Genomic DNA, 19,683 nt, shown 5'->3' with positions numbered 1-19,683 from the left:
CTTTAGTATGTAGTTAATATTTGCGAAACTATTTTGGTAAAATAAATATCATAAGACCGAAAACAGGCTTGAAAGTGCCTGGGGGTTGTATTCAATAAGCATCTTTTAATATTAAAAACTAGTAAAAAAAATGCCTTTTTACTAATTTGAATTTTAAGAAAATAACCAATGATTGTACACCAAAACTATGAAATTAAGCAAGAAAATGGTCTAAACAATGTATGCATATGAATAAATCTGATGAAAAGTAGCGGATATTTAAAATAACCAATGTCAAAAATTACGAAATTCTCACAGAGTTTAAAATATCCACTAAGATGCTTATTTAATACGGAGCCCCAGAACTGCCACTCGTTATCTTTTCATGCTGTACAACACTTATAGGTTATCAAGTTATGGTTTGCCAAATCCACTTACTAAGTAACATAATAACTAGTTACCTATATATACATATAAAGATTCCTTTTGAAATGCCACCATACAAATAGAACATATAAAAAACTCTTAATATCTTTATATTGTGTTAAAATATGCACTTTGCATTATAAATGTAAACTCAGTCTAAAATACACACGCAGGTCCAGTGCAGCATAACAGAGGAACTCTCTGATTGACTTGGTTCCTAGCCCAAAACTAGAAAAAGCAGGTCGCCCAATATTTTGTTAATAATTTTTATTGTGCTGCTGTTTAAAATTATTATGGAAGCATCCAGGTGCCAAAGTGAAAAATATTTTCCAGTATACACTGTCCTTTTTAGGAGATACTAAGTCCTAATTATTAGAAACTATCTCCTAATTATGAGTTACTAAGGAATTCCAAGAAACATCAGGTCTGCATTCTACGGTTGCACAGAGGTGACATGTGTTTGTTTTTATTTATATCATGTGCCAACATACTAAGTAGTATGAACAAGATACTAAGTAGTGTGAACAAGATACTAAGTCGTGTGAACAAGATACTAAGTTGTGTGCATGAGATACTATGTTGTGCGCACAAGATAATTAAGTTGTGTCCACAAGATGCTATATTGTGCGCACAAGATAATATGTTGAGCGCACAAGATAATTAAGTTGTACGCACAAGATACTTTGTTGTGCGCACAAGATAATATGTTGTGCGCAGAAGATAATTAAGTTGTGCGCACGAGATACTATGTTGTGCGCACAAGATAATTAAGTTGTGCCCACGAGATACTATGTTGTGTGCACATGATAATTAAGTTGTGCGCACGAGATACTTTGTTGTGCGCACAAGATAATATGTTGTAGGCACAAGGTAATTAAGTTGTGCGCACAAGATACTATGTTGTGTGCACAAGATAATTTAGTTGTGCGTACGAGATGCTATTGTTGTTCACACAAGAAACTATGTCCTGCACACAAGTTACCAAGTCATACGCACGAGATAATTAAGTTGTGCGCAGGACATAATTAGTCAATCAGAATACATCTTTAAATTCCTGTATATAAAGTGTATTCTAATTGGCTAATTATGTTAGCGCCCAGGACTAAGTGACTTGTTGGCATGATATAGTATCTTGTGCACACAACTTAATTATCTTGTATGCCTGACATAGTATCTCGTGCGCACGACTAAGTATGTCATGTGCACGACTTAAAATGTCTTGCACACAACATCAATTAAAACATAAATGTGTCACCTCTGTGCCTCCGTAGCAATCCTTTTCATTCTGTTTTGGCATTTTTTAGGTTTTGAAACTGTAAATGGTGTGTTCAAACACTATTTAAACCTATCAAAATGGGATTCATTTCAAGAAACTTGTTTTTTTTTACTTTTTGGAAAACATTGCATATCAACCATGTTTGTAAAAACAATACACTAAACAGGGTTGACTACTAGAATTGGATGAAGTGACATTTAAAATCAAGTGGTTTAATAAATAAACACAACAAAGGATATGTTTATAAGGTGAAGAAGACAGGAAACATGTCATAGCTTTATAAAAAGAATGTAAACAAGATGGACATATTTTTGTAAGAAGTCACAAGTGTCTCCTGAATGATCCACTTTGTTACCGATGCATACTTTATTTAGGAAACATACATTTATACAGTTTGTGAATTGAAGTGAGAATAATATGATTGATGATGGTTAAAGTATTGAATGTGGCAAAAAACTTACATATCAAGTTGAAGAAGGTACAAACGTAATTTTGAATCATTAAAATTGTATAAAACGGTTTCAGACGCCTAACATTTAAAAGCTACATATTCTGTTAACAAAACATAACACACAACATATGTTGAAGGGAAATGTTAATTGTGTTACAGCTGCATTGATTGCACAGATTCTGTTTAAAAGAAAACATTCTACAAGTCCATGATATAAGAGTTCTTGTGTTGAACCTTGAAGATAGTTAGAAAAAAAGAAAGGAATACATAAGCTCCCACCTTCTTTTATAATAAACATTCATTCCTGGAAAGTATGATTCAAGATATGTGAATGTATATGCTACGGATATTAAACTCGTGAGAAAAGAATACATGTTTCGAATGAACCTGATTACAGAATTGTGAATTATGGATAGAATACCATTAAATAGAAGTGAACGTAAACTTAGTCAATCCTTAACAAATATACCAACCGTGTTAGTAACTGATCCAGGATGCCGAAAACACTCACTTCTGCAGGACTCGTTTGAAGATGAAACTCGGTGTCATTCGACACCATGTTCACCACAATTAAAACGACGAGCATTTACAACATGTATAGCCGGGACACGCTACCTCATAGGTGAGTATCTAGTCCGTAGACCCTCCTCAGAAGATGACCCTCTATAGACCCTCCACAGACATAGAGCCTCAACAGACATAGACCCTCTATAGACCCTCCACAGACAAAGACCCTCTATAAACCCTCCACAGACATAGACCCTCTATAGACCCTCCACAGACATAGACCCTCCACAGACAAAGACCCTCTATAAACCCTCCACAGACAAAGACCCTCCACAGACATAGACCCTCTATAGACCCTCCACAGACATAGACCCTCCACAGACATAGACCCTCCACAGACATAGACCCTCCACAGACTAAGACCCTCCACAGACAAAGACCCTCTATAGACCCTCCACAGACATAGACCCTCCACAGACTAAGACCCTCCACAGACATAGACCCTCTATAGACCCTCCACAGACATAGACCCTCCACAGACATAGACCCTCCACAGACTAAGACCCTCTATAAACCCTCCACAGACAAAGACCCTCTATAGACCCTCCACAGACATAGACCCTCTATAGACCCTCCACAGACATAGACCCTCCACATATTTTTGTCTCAGCAAAGTGTTTGGAGAAGAGTGGTTTGGGTAAAGTTTTGGAAACCAAGGACTATGAAGTAGAGAAGATTTTATGGGGGGGGGGGGGGGGTAAGTTTTGGAAAAGGGAAGGGTTGACAGAGGGACTTTAGAAAGGAGAGGGGTGTGGATTGGGGATCATTTGGAAAGGGGAGTTGATAAAGGGAATCTAAGAAAAAGAAAAGAGTGGATGATGAAGGAGAGAAAATTTGATGGGGAAAGTTTTGGAAACTTGTGGGGTTGATAGAGGGTATGGATGAATAAAACTTTTAAAAAGGGAAGGGGTTGTTAGTGGAACTCTAGGAAGTAGAGGGATGAGGATGGGGAAAGTTTTGGAAAGGTTAGAGTTGATAGGGGGACTCTAGGAAGGAGAAGAGTGGATGGGGAAAGTTTTGGAAAGGTTAGAGTTGATAGGGGGACTCTAGGAAGGAGAAGAGTGGATGGGGAAAGTTTTGGAAAGGTTAGAGTTGATAGGGTGACTCTAGGAAGGAGAAGAGTGGATGGGGAAAGTTTTGGAAAGGTTAGAGTTGATAGGGGGACTCTAGGAAGAAGAAAAGAGTGGATGGGGAAAGGTTTGGAAAGGGGAGGGATTGATAGGGTAACTAGGAAGAAGAATAGAGTGGATGGGGAAAGTTTGTGAAAGGGGAGGGTTTAATGGGGGGCCTCTAGGCAAAAGAAATGAGTGGATGTGGAAAGTTTGTGAAAGGGGAGGGTTTAATGGGGGGCCTCTAGGCAAAAGAAATGAGTGGATTGGGAAAGTTTGTGAAAGGGGAGGGTTTAATGGGGGGGCCTCTAGGCAAAAGAAATGAGTGGATGAGGAAAGTTTGTGAAAGGGGAGGGTTTAATGGGGGGCCTCTAGGCAAAAGAAATGAGTGGATTGGGAAAGTTTGTGAAAGGGGAGGGTTTAATGGGGGGGGACTCTAGGAAGAAGAAAAGAGTGGATGGGGAAAGTTTGTGAAAGGGGAGGGTTTAATGGGGGGACTCTAGGAAGGAGAAGAGTGGATGGGGAAAGTTTGTGAAAGGGGAGGGTTTAATGGGGGGACTCTAGGAAGGAGAAGAGTGGATGGGGAAAGTTTGTGAAAGGGGAGGGTTTAATGGGGGGACTCTAGGAAGGAGAAAAGAGTGGATGGGGAAAGTTTGTGAAAGGGGAGGGTTTAATGGGGGGACTCTAGGAAGGAGAAAAGAGTGGATGGGGAAAGTTTTGGAAAGGGGAGGGTTTAATGGGGGGACTATAGGAAGGAGAAGAGTGGATGGGGACAGTTTTGGAAAGGGGAGGGTTTGATAGGAAGACTCTGTGGATTATGCCCAAAAAAAGACCTTCTGTGTGTCTATGCATGAAGACTGATAATATTCAAAGGGATCCAATAGATGACAAATATTACAAACCAGATTAAGACTTGGCTGTAGCTCACTTAACTATGACCTTCATCGAAGATAAATAGTTGATTCCCCTTTGTGTCATTGCGGATCCGTCGAAACTGCCGAACACTTCTTACTTTATTGTCCACTGTTTGTAGACATTCGTCGCCGCTTCTTGAGCAACATGCCATGTGTACCTATTTATCAAAATCTTCTCTACGGATATGAAACTCTTTCATTTGAGCAAAACAAAGTAATATTTTCACTTGTGCAATCATACATAACTGCCTCTAGGCGGTTCGGTTAGCAATGAGCAGCAACAAGCAACAAATGAGACCAACCCTCCCTGGTGTATTGGGCTGAGCACGCCTACCCCCTCATCGGTGTGCGACCAACATTTTCATTTCTTATCATTCTAAGAAAATATTAAGAAGAAAAAATATATTTCAATTATACTTATTGTCAACGTAGCATATGCCATGTCTCATCTGGTTTTTTTATGCACTTTAACTAAGTAGAGGAGCAGAATTAATATAAGTTATATCTTGTTTTCTAATCATTTTCATTTTTATACATATAATGTATGTATGTTTGTATGCTATTTGTCAAATAAATAAAGTTTAAACTAATAGATGGCTTTAGTTCTGTCAAATCATTAGTTCTACCAATTTTGAAAGTGTCCTTAATGTTTTTTTCTAAAATATTGTACGCATACTTTCAATGCAAGTAATCTGAGCGAGTGATGAAGGGATAACAATGTGTCATGAACTATTTCTCATCAAACATGTATATTACCTCCCCTACAATGTGTGGTGAACAGGAAGGAGCCTTTACTCTTTTTAACTTGGAATCTTAAATTTTAACAGAGTAGTTTTCCTTGATAGATTTTCTGATTTTCTTGCTGGAAGATATTATATAATATTGCGCAGAGTGCAATTGCTGCTCCTTATGTCTGAAAAATTGGCTTCAGGTGAAAAGAGAATTAAAAAATGTGTGCATTTTAATAAGACATCTTAGAATAGTTTTAGTTGTGCCCTAAAGCAATTATTATTAATTTACATCATAAGATGATAAGCATTGTTTTCACTGCCTATTTAGGCACACGCAGAGGTTTGACTAAGTCTTAATTCCCATCTCTCTTGATGAGTTAAGGTTGTCAAAAACCCTAGGGTGGGCGATATTCCAGGGTAAGGGTCATGAGCCTTACACCATGTTGATCAAACTTCTGCCTGTTGGGAATCATAAAGCCCAACTTTCTTTTACAATCTTAAGTCCTTAATTATTATAATAATTCTGTTCAAGGGTAGCATTATTTTTGCTTTGGTATTATTCATGTTAAGAGTTTTTAGACCGTGACTTAAATTATGTATGATATAAAGTTTTAAGAAAGGAAGTTTGCAAAAATGAAATAATAATTTTTGTTTTCTTCTTTGTTCCAAGTAATGCAGGGTTAAACAGAAATGTTTGGGTGTGGGGTAATGTAGGAGTATACAGTAATGTTGGGGTATATGGTAATGTTGGGGTATACTGTAGTGTAGAGGGTATATGGTAATGTTGGGGTATACTGTAGTGTAGAGGGTATATGGTAATGTTGGGGTATACAGTAGTGTAGAGGGTATATGGTAATGTTGGGGTATACTGTAGTGTAGAGGGTATATGGTAATGTTGGGGTATACTGTAGTGTAGAGTGTATATGGTAATGTTGGGGTATACTGTAGTGTAGAGGGTATATGGTAATGTTGGGGTATACTGTAGTGTAGAGGGTATATGGTAATGTTGGGGTATACTGTAGTGTAGAGGGTATATGGTAATGTTGGGGTATACTGTAGTGTAGAGGGTTTATGGTAATGTTGGGGTATACTGTAGTGTAGAGGGTATATGGTAATGTTGGGGTATACTGTAGTGTAGAGGGTATATGGTAATGTTAAGGTTTACTGTAGTGTAGAGTGTATATGGTAATGTTGGGGTATACTGTAGTGTAGAGGGTATATGGTAATGTTGGGGTATACTGTAGTGTAGAGGGTATATGGTAATGTTGGGGTATACTGTAGTGTAGAGGGTTTATGGTAATGTTGGGGTATATGGTAATGTTGGGGTATATGGTAATGTTGGGGTATACTGTAGGGTAGAGGGTTTATGGTAATGTTGGGGTATACTGTAGTGTAGAGGGTATATGGTAATGTTGGGGTATACTGTAGTGTAGAGGGTATATGGTAATGTTGGGATATACTGTAGTGTAGAGGGTTTATGGTAATGTAGGTGTATACAGTAATGTTGGGGTATATGGTAATGTTGGGGTATACTGTAGTGTAGAGGGTTTATGGTAATGTTGGGGTATATGGTAATGTTGGGGTATATGGTAATGTTGGGGTATACTGTATTGTAGAGGGTTTATGGTAATGTTGGGGTATACTGTAGTGTAGAGGGTTTATGGTAATGTTGGGGTATACTGTAGTGTAGAGGGTATATGGTAATGTTGGGGTATACTGTATTGTAGAGGGTATATGGTAATGTTGGGGTATACTGTAGTGTAGAGGGTTTATGGTAATGTTGGGGTATACTGTATTGTAGAGGGTATATGGTAATGTTGGGGTATACTGTATTGTAGAGGGTTTATGGTAATGTTGGGGTACACTGTAGTGTAGAGGGTATATGGTAATGTTGGGGTATACTGTAGTGTAGAGGGTTTATGGTAATGTTGGGGTATACTGTAGTGTAGAGGGTTTATGGTAATGTTGGGGTATACTGTAGTGTAGAGGGTATATGGTAATGTTGGGGTATACTGTAGTGTAGAGGGTTTATGGTAATGTTGGGGTATACTGTAGTGTAGAGGGTTTATGGTAATGTTGGGGTATACTGTAGTGTAGAGGGTTTATGGTAATGTTGGGGTATACTGTAGTGTAGAGGGTATATGGTAATGTTGGGGTATACTGTAGTGTAGAGGGTTTATGGTAATGTTGGGGTATACTGTAGTGTAGAGGGTTTATGGTAATGTAGGAGAATACAGTAATGTTGGGGTATATGGTAATGTTGGGGTATACTGTAGTGTAGAGGGTTTATGGTAATGTTGGGGTATACTGTAGTGTAGAGGGTTTATGGTAATGTTGGGGTATACTGTAGTGTAGAGGGTATATGGTAATGTTGGGGTATACTGTAGTGTAGAGGGTTTATGGTAATGTTGGGGTATACTGTAGTGTAGAGGGTTTATGGTAATGTAGGAGTATACAGTAATGTTGGGGTATATGGTAATGTTGGGGTATACTGTAGTGTAGAGGGTATATGGTAATGTTGGGTTTATGGTAATGTTGGAGTATATGGTAATGTTGGGGTATATTGTAATGTTGGGGTATATGGTAATGTTGGGGTATATGGTAATGTTGGAGTATATGGTAATGTTGGGGTATATGGTAATGTTGGGGTATATGGTAATGTTGGGGTATACTGTAGTGTAGGAATGTACAGTAATGAAGGGGTATACTGTTATGTAGAGGGTATATGGTAATGTTGGGGTATATGGTAATGTTGGGGTATTCAGTAGTGTAGGAATGTACGGTAATAAAGGGGTATACTGTAATGTAGAGGGTATATGGTAATGTTGGGGTATATGGTAATGTAGAAATGTACGGTTATGAAGAGGTATACTGATAAGTAGAGGGTATATGGTAAGGTTGGGGTATATGGTAATGTTGGGGTATTCAGTAGTGTAGAGGGTATGGGGTAATGATGGGGTATACGGTAATGTTGAGGTATTCAGTAGTGTAGGAATGTACGGTAATGATGGGGTATACAGTGATGTTTGGGGATATGGTAATGCAGAGGGTATATGGAAGTGTAGAGAGTATAAGTAACGGTAGTGTAGGAATATATGGAAATGATTGTTTATACATAAGTGATTGGGTTGACATCCTCATACATGATTACAATAGGGGGAGGAGTGGTGACATCCTAATACACAATTACAATAGGGGGAGAAGGGGTGACATCCTCTTACAAGTTTACACTAGAGTAGGCAGGGGTGCCATCTTCATACAGGTTTACACTAGAGTGGGCAGGGAGGGACATCTTCACACATGTTAACAATGGGGGGGGGGGCAAGGGGTGACATCCTCATACATTTTAACAATAGGGCGAGAAGGGGTGACATCCTCATACAGGTTTACAATAGGGGAAGAATGGGTGACATCATCATACAGGTTTGCACTAGGGTCAGAAGGGGTGACATCCTTATACAGGTTTACACTAGGGTGGGCAGGGGTGACATCTTCATACATGTTAACAATAGGGGCAGAAGGGGTGACATCCTCATTCAGGTTTACAATAGGGGGCAGGGGTGACATTTTCATACATGTTAACAATAGGGGGAGAAGGGGTGACATCCTCATACAGGTTTACAATAGGGGGAGAAGGGGTAACATCCTCATACAGGTTTACACTAGGGTTGGCAGGGGGTGATGTTTTCATACATGTTAGCAAAAGGGGACAGGGGTGACATCCTCATACATGTAAACAAAAGGGGACAGGGGTAACATCCTCATACAGGTTTAGAATAGGGGGCAGGGGTGACATCTTCATACATGTTAACAATAGGGAACAGGGGTGACGACCTCATACCTGATTACAATAGGGGACAGGGGGTGACATCCTCATACATGATTACAATAGGGGGTAGGAGTGACATCCTCATGCATGATTACAATAGGGGGAAGGGGTGACATCCTCATGCATGATTACAATAGGGGACATGGGTGACATCCTCATACATGTTTATGATGGGGGGGTAGGGGTGACATCCTCATTACGTGATTACAATAGGGGACAGGGGTGACATCCTCATACATGTTTATGATGGGGGGCAGGGGTGACATCCTCATTACATGATTACAATAGGGGGCAGGGGTGACATCCTCATACATGATTACAATGGGGGGCAGGGGTGACATCCTCATACATGTTTATGATGGGGGGGGGCAGGGGTGACATCCTCATACTTGATGTCAATGGGGGCAGGGGTGACATCCTCATACATGTTTACAATAGGGGGCAGGGGTGACATCCTCATACATGATTATAATAGGGGGCAGGGGTGACATCCTCACACATGATTACAATGGGGGGCAGGGGTGACATCCTCATACATGATTATAATAGGGGGCAGGGGTGACATCCTCACACATGATTATAATAGGGGGCAGGGGTGACATCCTCACACATGATTACAATGGGGGCAGTGATTATAATAGGGGGCAGGTGTGACATCCTCACACATGATTATAATAGGGGGCAGGGGTGACATCCTCACACATGATTACAATGGGGGCAGGGGTGACATACTCATACATGTTTATGATGGGGGGGGGGGGGGGGGGGCAGGTGTGACATCCTCATACCTGATGTCAATGGGGGCAGGGTTGACATCTTCATACATGTTTATGATGGGGGGGGGGCAGGGGTGACATCCTCATCCGTGATTACAATATGGGGCAGGGTTGACATCCTCATACATGATTATAATAGGGGGCAGGGGTGACAGCCTCACACATGATTACAATTGGGGACAGGGGTGACATCCTCATACGTGATTATAATAGGGGGCAGGAATGACATCCTCACACATGATTACAATGGGGGCAGGGGTGACATACTCATACATGTTTATGATAGGGGGGGGCAGGTGTTACATCCTCATACCTGATGTCAATGGGGGCAGGGGTGACATCTTCATACATGTTTATGATGGGGGGGGGGGGCAGGGTTGGCATCCTCATCCGTGATTACAATATGGGACAGGGGTGACATCCTCACACATGATTACAATAGGGGGCAGGGGTGACATACTCATACAAGTTTACAACAGGGGCAGGGTGACATCCTCATGCATGATTACAATAGGGGACAGGGGTGACATCCTCATACATGTTTATGATGGGGGCAGGGGTGACATCCTCATACAGGTTTACAATAGGGGGCAGGGGTGACATCCTCATGCATGATTACAATAGGGGACAGGGGTGGCATCCTCATGCATGATTACAATAGGGAACAGGGGTGACTTCCTCATACCTGAATACAATAGGGGGCAGGGGTGACATCCTCATACTTGTTAGCAATACTGGGCAGGGGTGACATCCTCATACATTATAACAATGGGGGGCAGGGGTGACATCCCCATACATGTTTATGATGGGGGGCAGGGGTGACACCCTCATACATGTTTATGATCGGGGGGGGGGCATGGGGTGACATCCTCATACATGATTTCAATGGGAGGGGGCATGGGTGACATCCCCATACATGATTTCAATGGGGGGGCAGGGGTGACACCCTTATACATGTAAGCACTACTGGGCAGGAGTGACATCCTCATACATAATCACAATGGGGGGGGGGAAAGGGGTGATATCCTCATACATGTTAACAATAGGGGACAGGGTTGATATCCTCATACATGATTACAATAGGGGGCAGGGGTGACATCCTCGTATATGTTTTTAATGGGGGGGGGCAAGGGATGACATCCTCATACATGTTTACAATGGGGGGGTAGGGGGGGTTGACATCCTCACATGTGTGAGCAATACTGGGCAGGGGTAACATCCTCATACATAATTACAATGGGGCGGCAGGGGTGACATCCTCATACATGTTTTTGATGGGGGGCAGGGGTGACATCCTCGTATAAGTTTTTAATGGGGGGGCAGGGGATGACATCCTCATACATGTTTACAATGGGGGGGGGGGCAGGGGGGTTGACATCCTCACATGTGTGAGCAATACTGGGCAGGGGTGACATCCTCATACATAATTACAGTGGAGGTGGGGCAGGGGTGACATCCTCATACATGTTTATGATGGGGGTGCAGGGGTGACATCCTCATACATGTTTATGATGGGGGGCAGGGGTGACATCCTCATTTGTGTTAGCAATACTGGGCAGGGGTGACATCCTCATACAGGTTTACAATTGGGGTGGGTAGGGCATAGATGAGATCCTCATACATGTTTACAATAGTGGACAGGGGTGATATCCTCATACATGATTACAATAGGGGGGCAGGGGTGACATCCTCATGTATGTTTACAATGGGGGGCAGGGGTGACATCCACATACATGTTTTCAATGGGGGTGGGGCAGGGGGGGCATCCTCATACATGTTTACAATGGGGGACGGGGGGTGACATCCTCATACATGTTAACACTAGGGAGTAGCATCTGCATACAGGATTACACTAGGCACATGTGTAGTAAGCTAATATATTTGTTGAGTTATCAATGGCCCTTAATTGGGATAAAGAATATGCCAAGTTACAATTTCACTGCCAGCAGAAAATTTGCCATTTAACTGTCCAGGTTTGTTCAAGGTAGGTCAGTTTTACATGATAATATACCCAAAAAATTGCATCAAAGGTCATAACTAAAGTAACATACTTTGCAACATTACAACTTTTTCTCCAAAGGCATAAGAGACTGTGATAGAATGCATCCGAGACTGCATCTTTAAAATACAGAGTGGCCAAGTAGTGGTTGCAGTAGAGATATTGGACTATTGATCAGTACAGGGACACATCTATATAGATAAGAGCTGTCCTTGGGAATAATTGCTGAAAGTAAATGTCAACACATCTGTTGCAAGCATGAATACTTAGACTTCTCAAAACAAACACCAGGCTCGTAGATAATGTCCTAAAGAAATTATGCAGATGACTGGATGTGTTTTACAAACAATCAAAGTACTATTGATCATGCAATTTTGGTAATGCTATCCAATAATGGAACTTGTTCATTCAAACATGATATTTAATGAAAGTACAAGCTTTTAGGTTACTATAATAGTGTATAGTTTTAATGTTCTGCAAAATATTGAACAGCCTGAACGAGGCCTTCTATTTTTAATAGAACATTATAATTAATCGTGAATGCAAGTATTTATGGACCGATGAGATTCAAGTTATATTCAAGTTTGTGTTTCACAAAAAACTAATTACAGATAATAAGTAAAAAAAACATTTCTTTTATTCACTATTGGATTATGTTATCCCGAACGGCTAGGGACCTCTAGTCACAAACAACATTATCTTGTAGGTTCGACTCTCAACAAAATCTCGAAATTCTGTCATTTACATTACTTAAAAAATCATAAAATCAAAACTTTGTCAATCATTTTTTTTTTTCCAAGAATATTTATCAGTGACTGAAAATATAAGAACATACATTACATGGTGAAATAAGTGAAGTATTAACTTACAGGATTCAGTTTAAATAGTAGCAATAATATTATTCAGTGAATAAATTGAAGAAGGTCATTTGTTATAATGGATATTGAGACCATGTTAGGAAACATATAAGAAGTTTATATTGTTCCATATGGCCAGATAATGCCCAAAAGACAAAAACCTTATCTTTGATCTGAAACCAATTTCTTGAAAGTAATGGAACAATCTCTGGGCACCTCATTACAGTTGCTAAACAATGCAGGCTTGGAGATCTGAGCTAATGCTCCGTTATTTATGACACTGTCTATATGTTAATGGCGTGTCACATTGACGCCAGGTCGACTGTAAGACTTGCATGCTGTGATCTCCATTAAAATATGTTTGCGGTTTTGCCAGTGTCTTGCCAGAGCCTACTCCAATAATTTATTACAAACATCAATTTGTTCTCAGATTTTTGGTTTTTCAAAGCACAATAATCTAGGTATTATTATTTCTCATGTAGATTATAATACTAATGTTGCCAGCAACAAGATTCCCATGTGTAGCAAGGTCAATAACTCTTGCATAACTATGTGTTTATAAGGTTTATTTTGATGGAACAAGCATTGTTGATATTCTAATTGGAGTCAATCTGTCTGGTTGTCTGTCAGTTCTGATGTCTGTCCTTTTTAAACCTTTAAATACTTTGAGGTGCATACATCATATCCAGTTATATAGTCTTGTTTTATTTGAAAACTCCTAGCATAATACTACCAATATTGTAAATTGCATTTACTGATTTCTTTTTCCATCACCCTTGTCTTTTCCTTCAGCCTATTTTTTTTCCTTTAGCCTCATCTTTTCTGTCACCCTCGTCTTTGCCATCACCCTTGTCTATTTCATTCACCCTCTTCATTTTCCTGCACCCTCATCTTATTCCTTACCCTTGTCTTTTTCAACACCCTCAATTTTTCTCTCACCCTCTTCTTTTTCTTTACCCTTGTCTTTTTCCATCAACTTTGTTGTTTTCATTCACCCTCATCTTTTTCCTGCACCCTCATCTTTTCCCTCTTCCTCTTTATTTCCTTCAGCCTCATCTTTTTCCTCACCCTCATCTTTTTCCTTCACCCTTTTCTTTTCCTTCACTCTCTTCTTTTTCCCCTTTCTCTTCTTTTCCTCTACCTCTTCTTTGTCCATCATCTTTCATCATTTTCCTTCGCACTCATCTTTTTCCCCTACCTCTTCTTTTCCTCTACCTCTTCTTTTACCATCACCTTTCATCGTTTTCCTTCACCCTCATCTGTTTCCATCACCCTTGTTTTTTCCTCTACCTCAACTATTCCTTAACCCTCGTCTTTTTCCTCTACAACTTCTTTTCCTTCACCCTTGTCTTTTTCCTTCACCCTTGTCTTTTTCCTTTCACCGTTGTCTTTTTCCTTCACCCTCTTCTTTTCCTTAACCCTTGTTTTTTTCTGTCACCCCCGTCTTTTCCTTCACCCTCTTCTTTTTCTTAACACTTGCCTTTTTCTGTCACCCTCGTCTTTTCCTTCACCCTCATCTTTTCCTTCACCCTCATCTTTTTCCCTCACCTTCTTCTTTTCCTTCAAGCTCATCTTTTCTTTCACCCTCTTCTTTTCCTTCACCCTCATCTTTTCCTTTACCCTCGTCTTTTTCTCTCACCCTCTTCTTTTCCTTCAACCTCATCTTTTCTTTCACCCTCGTCTTTTTCCCTCACCTCTTCTATTCCTTCACCCTCGTCTTTTACCATAACCCTCATCTTTTTCTTCACCCTTGTCTTTTTCCTCTACCTCTTCTTTTCCATCACCCACATCTTTTTCTCACCCTCGTCTTTTTACTCTACCTCTTCTTTTCCTTCACCCTCTTCTTTTCCTGTCACTCTCGTCTATTTCCTACAGCCTCGTTTTTTTCCTCACCCTCTTCTTTCCTTCACTCCCCGTTTTGCCTTTACCCTCTTCTTTCCTTCACACTCTTCTTTTTCCTAATTAAATCGTGTCAAGTGAGTGGATTTCTCAACACATTATAGGGGACCTGTGTTTGTCTTAAAATAGATGGAGGAATTCGTTATTTGCACTTTAACATGAAATCCTAATTGGAAATCTAATTGAAATTAACACATTGCCAGGGCATCTGGTTTTTAGAAATATAAAACCTCCCAATGATTATGTGGGAGATGTAAAGCAGTGTTGGGGAAAATCTGGCTATTCCAATCAACAACAGGAAACACTTTTATGGAACTTTTTTTTGCAGTAGTAAATTATTTAAGTTTATTTTGTTTAAAGGAACAGTCATAGCCTTGTTGTTGTTATTGTTGCTGCTGTTGTTATTGTTGTTGTTGTTTAATAGTAAAACCTAAAAATTTGGCCAAAGAAAACAGTAATTTTCAATTATATCAATCCAGATGATCTCCTGTTATTTATGAGGTCTTGCTGTAGACATTTGGAAATTTGCAATCACATGCAGTGTGGCTTTTGCTTTAGAATTGTTTTCAATTGCTCATAATTTCATTAACCAATTATTCTTGAAGGATGTTTTTTCCCTTATTTTCTATGCGTTTTTACCATGATTTCATAATCTAAGTTTTATGACAAAACAACTTTTTGATTGGCATAACTCCAAATTGTTTTCATGCAGGTTTAATGAAAATTCAAAGACAGCCAATATCATTATAGGGGAAAACAAATACATGGGTTTTAGGTAAATGATTGTGATTGCCTTTGTTAGTGATTACCATGAATGCCCTGAATATGAAGGCTGGTTATATAATTATGACCAATTTTATGAACATTTCATGAACTTTAATCTACAGCCTTAATTCATGTGTGGAACATCTTTGAACACTTGTAACATCACAAACTTTGGTCTATACACTATCAAAGAACTACAATAAATACATTATTGATGATCAGTTCATGACCTATTCATGCATGATCAAGAACAGTTCATCAGCTCATGAAAGGGTACAGCATGACTACAGATCTAAGATCAACCACTCCTTCCAGTGATCATTTTGCCAAAGAAAGATTTGTAAACCACTTTAATCATGGGCAGAAACTATTAACCATATGTGTAGCTGTAACTGGTATGTGTAGCTATTTCTTGTAAATTTTGCTGTTACTTATTGGTAATTTATCTGTTGCTGTTACTGGCATGTGTAGCTCTCACTGGTAAGTGAAGCTGTTACTGTTGTGTGCTGCTGTTACTGGCATGTGTAGCTCTCACTGGTTAGTATAGCTATTACTGTTATGTGTAGCTGTTACTGGTATGTGAAGGTAATGTTGGTTTGTGTAGCTGTTAATGGCATGTGTTGCTGTTACTGGTATGTGTAGCTTATGTTGGTTTGTGTAGCTGTTAATGGCATGTGTAGCTGTTACTGGTATGTGTAGCTAATGTTGGTTTGTATAGCTGTTAATGGCATGTGTAGCTGTTACTGGTATGTGTAGCTTATGTTGGTTTGTGTAGCTGTTAATGGCATGTGTAGCTGTTACGGGCATGTGTAGCTGTTAATGGTATGTGTAGCTGTTACAGGTATGTGTAGCTTATGTTGGTTTGTGTAGCTGTTAATGGCATGTGTAGCTGTTATGGGTATGTGTAGCTTATGTTGGTTTGTGTAGCTGTTAATGGCATATATATATATGTGCAGCTGTTATTAGTATTTGTAACTGTTACTGGTATGTTCAGCTGTTGCTGGTATGTTCAGCTATTGCTTATATGTGTAGTTACTGCAGGTATTTGTAGCTCTCAGTGGTATGTGTAGCTGTAACTGGTATGTGTAGCTGTTGCTGGTATGTGCAGCTGTTTGCAGGTATGTGAAGTTGTTACTGGCATGTGTGCAGCTGTTATTGATATGTGTAGCAATTGCTGTTTGTGTAGCTGTAACTGATATGTGTAGCTATTATTTGTAGCTGTTATTGTTATGTCTAGCTGTGACTGGTTTGTATGCCAAATTACTGGTATGTGTAGCTATTGCTGGTTTGTGTAGCTGTAACTGGTATGTGTTGCAATTGCTGGTATGTGTAGCTGTTACTGGCATGTGTAGCTATACCTGGTTTGTGTAGCTGCTACTGATATGTGTAGCTATTGCTGGTTTGTGTAGCTGTTACTGTTATGTATAGTTATTGCTGGAAAGTGTAGCTGCAACTGACATGTGTAGCTATTGCTGGTATGTGTAGCTGTTACTGATATGTATAGCTATTGTTGTTTTTTGTAGCTGATACTGATACATAAAGCTATTGCTGGAATGTGTAGTTGATACTGACATGTGTAGGTATTGCTGGTTTGTGAAGTTGTTACTGATATGTATGGGTATTGCTGGTTTGTGTAGCTGTCATTTGTATGTGTAGCTATTGCTTGTATGTGTAGCTATTGCAGATATGTGTAACTATTACTTATATGTGTAACTATAACTTATATGTGTAGCTTTAATGAATATGTGAAGCATAAGTGATACGTATAGCTATATATACATATTTAAGTAAAACTCTATTGCCTATACTTAAAGGTGTTACTTAGTTTGAATACATGAGTGTATTTTGTAATGAAACAGCTCCAGGAAGAATATCTTCCAGCCCTGTATGGACTCCTATTTATGGTATTGATTTTGTCAGCCTGTGAAGAAGGGAAAAATATGTATATAGCAGTCTTAAAATGTTGTTGCTTCATTTATCAGAAGAAATTCCAGGGAATGTTAACATTATTTTAAATTTGAATATTTCTGTCTTAACATAAAGCGACCTGTTCAATAAGAGCTCAGCCAAAAAATATTGTAATTTAAATAATAGAGTGTACAATTTGAAATCATGGTACTCAATATGATTTTGCGTGGGCAGTTGAGCACATAAAAACAGATCTTAATTATAAAGGATTTTAATTAGAACATAATAAACCATATTGCCCTGTTCAACATGTGGTTTTCTATGATGGATGGTCTTTTAATGAAGTAAATTATTTATCATTTAAAAAACACACATGTTCCCTCTAGAACAACAAATTCATTGTTTGAGATTATACTTTGCTCTGAATGTTGATCATAATGGGGCTAAGATTCTTTTAAAAGAAATGACAAATTTAATATCAGTCATACAAATTAAATTGCTTTTTTTCAAATCAATATTTTTTAGTAGCTTAAATATTTATTTCAAGTAGATAGCTTTATATGTCAGTTCAGGCAGTGAATGTGATTTTGCAAGAAAAACTTTCAATGAAAGTGTGATACTCAAGCTAATCTCCATCTTCCAGTTGTCTGATAAGCCCAGTGCACTAACTTCTAACCAAGCGATTCGGGTTCAATTCCCAGATTGGGCCCAGTATGTGAGTTTTGTTTGTAGTCACAAAGCGGGATATGTTGGTGTTCTTGTGGTTCCCTGCTTCCCCCAAAACACAAGACCACACTCTTGCACAATATCCTGCTAATTAAAGTTACTTGTAGTGTGTGAGACTGACTTGCAGTGTGTTCAGTAGAGGCTGACTTGCAGAATATTCAGTAGAGGCTGACTTACAGAATGTTCAGTGGAGGCTGACTTGCAGTGTGTTCAGTAGAAGCTGACTTGCAGTGTGTTCAGTAGAGGCTGACTTGCAGTGTGTTCAATAGAGGCTGACTTGCAGTGTGTTCAGTAGAGGCTGACTTGCAATTTGTTCAGTAGAGGCTAACTTGCAGTATATTCAGTAGAGACTGACTTGCAGTGTGTTTAATAGAGGCTGACTTGCAGTGTGTTCAGTAGAACCTGACTTGCAGTGTATTAAGAAGAGGCTGACTTACAGTGTGTTCAGTAGAGGCTGGCTTGCAATATGTTCAGTAGTGGCTGACTTGCAGTGTGTTCAGTAGAGGCTGACTTGCAGTGTGTTCAGTAGAGGCTGACTTGCAGTGTGTTCAGTAGAGGCTGACTTGCAGTGTGTTCAGTAGAGGATGACTTGCAGTGTGTTCAGTATAGGCTGACTTGCAGTGTGTTCAGTAGAGGCTGACTTGCAGTGTGTTCAGTAGAGGATGACTTGCAGTGTGTTCAGTATAGGTTGACTTGCAGTGTGTTCAGTAGAGGCTGACTTGCAGTGTGTTCAGTATAGGTTGACTTGCAGTGAGTTTCCCAAAATATTAATTTTGTTTCCTATATTACTGATAAGAGCTCTCCATCAGTAAGTAGTGTGAAAAATATTCTTAATAATGTTTTCTGACATCCACAAATCATTCAGTGCCTTAATATCCATAATTCTCAGAAAAAAATCTGCTGGAACAATAAAAAGAAAATTATATCTGAATAAGCAACAGTATTTTTTGCGCCATTTTTTGTCTTTAGAAAATTGTCCAGATATATGTGTTGGTTGATTTTTTTTCTATTAGGGTCTTTAATGAGGACTGATTAGAAAACAATTTGATAATTGTTCCTGTTAAACTCTTGAAGTAGAGTACATACCCTGCTAGGAAAAGTCTGTAAAGATACCTGTTTTTCAAAGATGATATTTTTTACTGCCATAAAATTGGTAGTATACTTCCTGGAAGAGGTAAAGTGTGCCCCACCACTATTTCCCCTGCTCCATTCCATTGCTTAACCTTAACCTGGAACATACAGATCTTGCCCCACCACTATTTCCCCTGCTCCATGCCATTGCTCAACCTTCACCTAGAACAGAAATATCTTACCCCACCACTATTTCCCCTGCTCCATTCCATTGCTCAACCTTAACCTGGAACAGAAAGATCTTACCCAACCACTATTTCCCCTGCTCCATGCCATTGCTCAACCTTCACCTAGAACAGAAAGATCTTGCCCCACCACTATTTCCCCTGCTCCATTCCAT

General features: G+C 39.5%; 1 protein-coding gene across 9 annotated transcripts in view; it reads left to right on the top strand.

Moving 5' to 3' along the window:
* LOC128241542 (dual specificity calcium/calmodulin-dependent 3',5'-cyclic nucleotide phosphodiesterase 1-like) overlaps positions 1-19,683 on the top strand; it is a 370,992-nt gene that overhangs the window by 160,932 nt on the left and 190,377 nt on the right. For 2 of the 9 annotated variants that reach the window (XM_052958531.1, XM_052958530.1), the window contains exon 1: positions 1,738-2,754. The exons of 4 other annotated variants lie outside the window; for them this stretch is intronic. In XM_052958531.1, coding sequence (XP_052814491.1) covers positions 2,541-2,754 — 214 coding nt within the window. In that variant the 5' untranslated portion in view covers positions 1,738-2,540. Of the gene's footprint in view, positions 1-1,722; positions 2,755-19,683 lie in introns of those variants that run through there. 3 more of the 9 variants (XM_052958528.1, XM_052958527.1, XM_052958538.1) reach the window with 3 other exon arrangements.

The sequence above is a fragment of the Mya arenaria genome, chromosome 7 (assembly GCF_026914265.1).
Source record: "Mya arenaria isolate MELC-2E11 chromosome 7, ASM2691426v1".
NCBI lineage: Eukaryota > Metazoa > Mollusca > Bivalvia > Myida > Myidae > Mya > Mya arenaria.
Note: the sequence above shows the minus strand (reverse complement) of the source record. Positions and strands in the feature narration are given on the sequence as shown.